This window comes from Eumetopias jubatus, unplaced genomic scaffold (genome assembly GCF_037043125.1).
Source record: "Eumetopias jubatus isolate StellerSeaLion01/CBP00866 unplaced genomic scaffold, mEumJub1_p1.0 scaffold_5, whole genome shotgun sequence".
Taxonomy (NCBI): domain Eukaryota; kingdom Metazoa; phylum Chordata; class Mammalia; order Carnivora; family Otariidae; genus Eumetopias; species Eumetopias jubatus.
Genome location: NW_028274811.1, coordinates 6,813,580 through 6,818,357, shown reverse-complemented (window position 1 = coordinate 6,818,357; position 4,778 = coordinate 6,813,580). Strand labels below are relative to the sequence as shown.

At 37.2% G+C, this 4,778-nt stretch overlaps 1 protein-coding gene across 1 annotated transcript; it reads left to right on the top strand.

Annotated features, from left to right (window-relative positions):
- Positions 1 to 3,372: 3,372 nt before the first annotated feature.
- On the top strand, positions 3,373 to 4,308 carry LOC114200274 (olfactory receptor 2M4-like). The gene has a single exon (XM_028092329.1). It carries the CDS (start codon positions 3,373 to 3,375, stop codon positions 4,306 to 4,308), a length of 936 nt encoding a protein of 311 aa, XP_027948130.1.
- Positions 4,309 to 4,778: the final 470 nt, after the last annotated feature.

Below are 4,778 nucleotides of genomic sequence, written 5' to 3'. Positions count from 1 at the left end.
TGTTGTGGGGCGCCTGGGTGGCTCAGTTAAGCATCTGCCTTTGGCTCAGGTCATGATCCCAGTGTCATAGGATGGAGCACCAAGTAGGGCTCCTTGCTTAGCAGGGATCCTGATTGTCCTTTTCCCTCTTCCCCTCCCCTCTGTTCCTGCTCTCTCTCTCTTTGTCTCTCAAATAAATAAATAAAATCTTGAAAATATATATAAAATCTTATGTTGTGTTTCCCCTCAATTATTTTCTAAAATATACAATGGCTTTATATATGAAAAGAACTTTGATACTTAAAATTCTTACATGGGTTTTAACATAATTGCTTGCTATTCAACTACTACAGTCTCCCTTTTGATCTCTTTTGATGAGAATTTAATGATTAAATTTTAATAATCTTTATATAGGTAAGTGAACTTTATAAAAAACCAACATGTTTTATACTGCAAGGAGTCCACAGTAAAGGACAATTACTGATTCAAATGTTAACAGGGAAGAAAAACATCAAGTAAAATTTGATATATGCTATAGTAAACGTTTCTAAATGCACTATACAGGTACATAAACACAACACTCCACACAGCTTTGGTCATCAGGACAGGCTCCTGTTGAAGGGGTCTTGAAGGACAATCATAACTTAGGCAGTTTGACTGTAAAAGGAGCAAAGCAGACAGAGAGGAGACAAACTTTGAAAGGTTGTGGAGGTTTGAGATAAAGCAGATGTTTCAGAGAGAAATTTGCATAACAGAGAATTGGTCAGGTCACATGGCTCTGGCAATTAAGTTTATTTTTCTTCTTGAAATTTATGAAGGGACAGTGAGTAATATAAGTGAGGAGTTGATGCTCATTGATGCATTTTAAATATGTCATTCTTTAGGCAAATGGCAACATTTAGGGTGGAAAGAAGCATGGTCTGAAGATACAATGGTTATGAGGGTTAAGAGGTTAGTGCAGTAAATTAAGTTCATAATGCAAACGACAGTGTTAAACAGGTGGGTTCAAGGCACTTTCATAAAGTCTTTGGATCTGTTTGAATGGTTAATCATGTTCTCACATATATTAAGCTTTCTCTGAGTTTATTTTCATTTTATTTCGGCCTAAGTATTTGAGAAGTCAGAGTATAAATGAGGTAAAAGTGTTAAGTCATTTGAAAAGGCAGGTTGAAGGATTGTTTCCTTTGCAATAAATATTCCCTGTTTTAATTTTAACTCTATTTTGAAAATTTGTAAATGTTTAGCTTCATCAATATTAACACCATTTACTTCCTACAGAAAAGTAGGCAGCCATTATGTATGACAATAGAAGTAAAGAATGACAAACACTGCCAAAATTAACTAGAATGAGGAGGTCCATATGGATTTTGGCTCAGTAGGTTAAGTGTCTGCCTTTGGCTCAGTTCATGATCCCAGTCCTGGCATCGAGTCCACATTGGGCTCCCTGCTTAGCGGGAAGTCTGCTTCTCCCTCTGCCCTTCACCCTGCTTGTGCTCTCTTTCTCTCTCGAATAAATAAATAAAATCTTAAAAAAAAACAAAGAGCATTATGATAGGCATAGACCACTTAACATTAATATGTATGTTACAGAGAGGCCCTCAGGAATCTGTTCTATTCTTGGAAGTATATTTTATTTTGTTTGAGGTATATAATAATACATCTAACTTGCGGATATGAAATAGAAACAGTTTGATATATCACCACTTACACCATGTGTCATTAAAGTGTCCAAAGTAAAAATGCAAAACTGGATTTCTCAACAATTTAATAGAATTCAGGTAATATATTTGACACTGCTATTTGCTTAGAATGTTTCTGAATAGACTGAAAGATAGATATTAAGGATAGACAGTCAGAATGACAAATAATCTTTAGTCAGTTAGATATTCAGTATCAAAAAACATTATATGAATTAGACAAAATTTAGGTATTTTTAGCTAAATAAAAAAGTAAGACCATGAGAATATTAGAAAAAAGTGCATTATTTCAAATTTGAAGTCTGGAAGTCCAGAAGAATTTTGGGAGCAGCGAAATATATTAGGAAGGGGAAAAAAGTAGAGCATAACCAATAACTTTTGAGAAACTTATAGATAATTATATTTCTAACCTTCACTTCTCTACTGTCACCTCCTAGAATTTACCCTGGCTCCCCCGGACGCTTCAGGAATACACTTCCTGGTTACCACATTTGCAGAGTAACCCACCCTTCATGCAATCGTACTTCAGTAAACGTGAAACTTTCTCAATGTTAAATCATTTCATGTCACTATACATCTTTATGCTACAGCTTAAAATGCTTCCTTAATAATTGCTTAATTAAAAACAAATTTGAAGCAAATTTATTCTGGATCCCTAGGATCACATTACTCACACATCTCCAGGGTCTTTTTTTAAATTGATTGATTGATTGATTGATTTTGTGTCTTCCCTATGGTACACAAGTACATCTAGTGTCTGCTCCCTTGAACTGTAAAGGTTTGGGTATTTTATAAATTCAACCCTTTACTCATTTTGGTGAAACATACCTCACTAGTTCCCAAAATGACCCATTGAAGTGAAGCTTTTAAAGATCTCAAAAAGGGGTCCTTTTTTGTTCCCTAGAGGTTTATATCACTTGACTTAAAACAATTTATAGCAGGGGGAAAGAATCAAAAAATACAAATTCATAAATAAAAAGTGCCCTTCCCCATACAGATTAAGAAAAGCAAAATTATTTTCAAAAGATAAGTGAATGCTCTGTTCTTCCATAGGAAATATTTTGAAGGGTCCTTTGATTAATTAAGATATGACTACAAGACTTGGTCTGAGAACTGAAAGTAAAAACTTAACAGTATTAAACTCTTCTCTAAATTAAGGTATACAGGTGTAATGATAGTGATACCATACAGACTTTCACTGTGCTAGTGCCACAAAATGGGAAGGGGCAGGATGGTACAGGGAATTATTACAACAGGAATTGAGTAGTGATTTAGGAAAGCACCAACCTGGAGACATGTTAGAAGAAAGGGAGAAAAAGGTCAATGAGGAATTTCCTGTGATCAAGGATGGGCATAAAATTCAGGAATAGGTATGTTTAATTATTTTCCTTCTGGGTTTTCCATTGACTGTCTACCTGTAGATACATTGGCTGACTCATAAACTTCATATTTCTTTTCTGGGAACTAAAGAAAGTATTTTTAAAGTTGTTGCTTGTGACGTTTGGAAAGAAATAACTGGAAATCAGTGAACTAAGTCACGAATTCATTGTGACCAGTTGGGAGATAGCTAAAAGTCTTGTGCATGCATTAAATACAGTTCCCATTAGAGTGATTGCCATGGTGTACATTTGAAAACTAAATTAATAAAAAATATTGTGGTTTTCCTAGGACTTCTAGGTAAGGCAAATTACCCAGAATGGTGTGGAGAAACCAGAACTTTAGCTCTGACTTCATCCTGCTAGGAATCTTTGATCACAGCTTCACCTACACCTTCCTCTTTTCTCTGGTCTTGGGCATCTTCATGGTGGCCTTCATGGGAAACACTACTATGATTCTTCTCATTTACTTTGACACCCAGCTTCACACACCCATGTACTTCCTCCTCAGCCAACTCTCCCTCGTGGACCTCATGCTCATCTGCACCACTGCACCCAGGATGGCCTTCAACTATTTGTCTGGCAGGAAGTCAATATCACTGGCAGGTTGTGGAGCTCAGATATTCTTCTATGTGTCCTTGCTTGGAGCTGAACGTTTCCTGTTGGCTGTCATGGCCTATGACCGCTATGTGGCTATATGCCACCCACTTCGATACACCATCCTCATGAATCAGAAACTCTGTGTACTCATGACTGTTGCTTCCTGGATCCTGGGCTCCCTTGATGGTATTATTGTGCTTGTAGAAGTCCTGTCACTCTCTTACTGCAGCTCTCTAGAAATTCATCACTTTTTCTATGATGTTGCTGCCCTTTTCCCTCTATCTTGCACAGACACCTCTGCTTTTGAAAGACTGCTTTTCATCTGCTGTGTGGTGATGCTAATATTACCAGTCTCTGTGATCATTATTTCCTATTCACATGTCCTCCGAGCTGTCATCCGCATGAGCTCTACAGAAAGTCACCGCAAAGCCTTCACCACCTGTTCCTCCCACCTGTTTGTGGTTGGACTCTACTATGGTGCTGCCATGTTCATGTACATGAGACCAGCTTCTAACCACACACCAGATCAGGACAAGATAGTATCTGCCTTCTACACCATCCTCACCCCCATGCTGACCCCTCTCATCTACAGCCTCTGCAACAAAGAAGTGTCCAGGGGACTTCAGAAACTACTGAGGAAAGCAAAGTTAATGTAATATTTTTTCAAACATATTTGAGTTCCCACTCAGGTCAGTATTCCTTCAAGGATGCTGGAATCCCTTGGCCATCCTCTTCTTCCTAGTTTGTCTTTTCTCCACTTTTTCCCAATTTTATAACAGCTTTATTTGGTATAATATATAAACATCATGTGTAAAGTAGGCCTTTTTTGGAGATTAGCATAGGCTGTTTTACTCCCAGTGAATTTCAGTTATATTATTCTTTGTTAGTCATGAGTACTTGACTTTAGGATATCTGCCTTTGAAACCAGGTATAAATCTTATGGTTCCTTGCTTTATCCAAGAAAAAATGTTGGAGTTGAGTGCCTCTTTGTTTAAGGATTACTTACCTGGGAGTACATAAGTGTTACCCCTCCTTGACCCTGGGTATTGTCTGTTTTATTCCTGACTCTTTACATAATTACTAACCATTTAAAAGTGGGAATTTAGTGTCGACACTTTCTCCAATC

Excerpts from the sequence above, each read along its gene's own strand:
- LOC114200274 (XM_028092329.1), top strand. The coding sequence starts at position 3,373 with ATGGTGTGGAGAAACCAGAACTTTAGCTCTGACTTCATCCTGCTAGGA.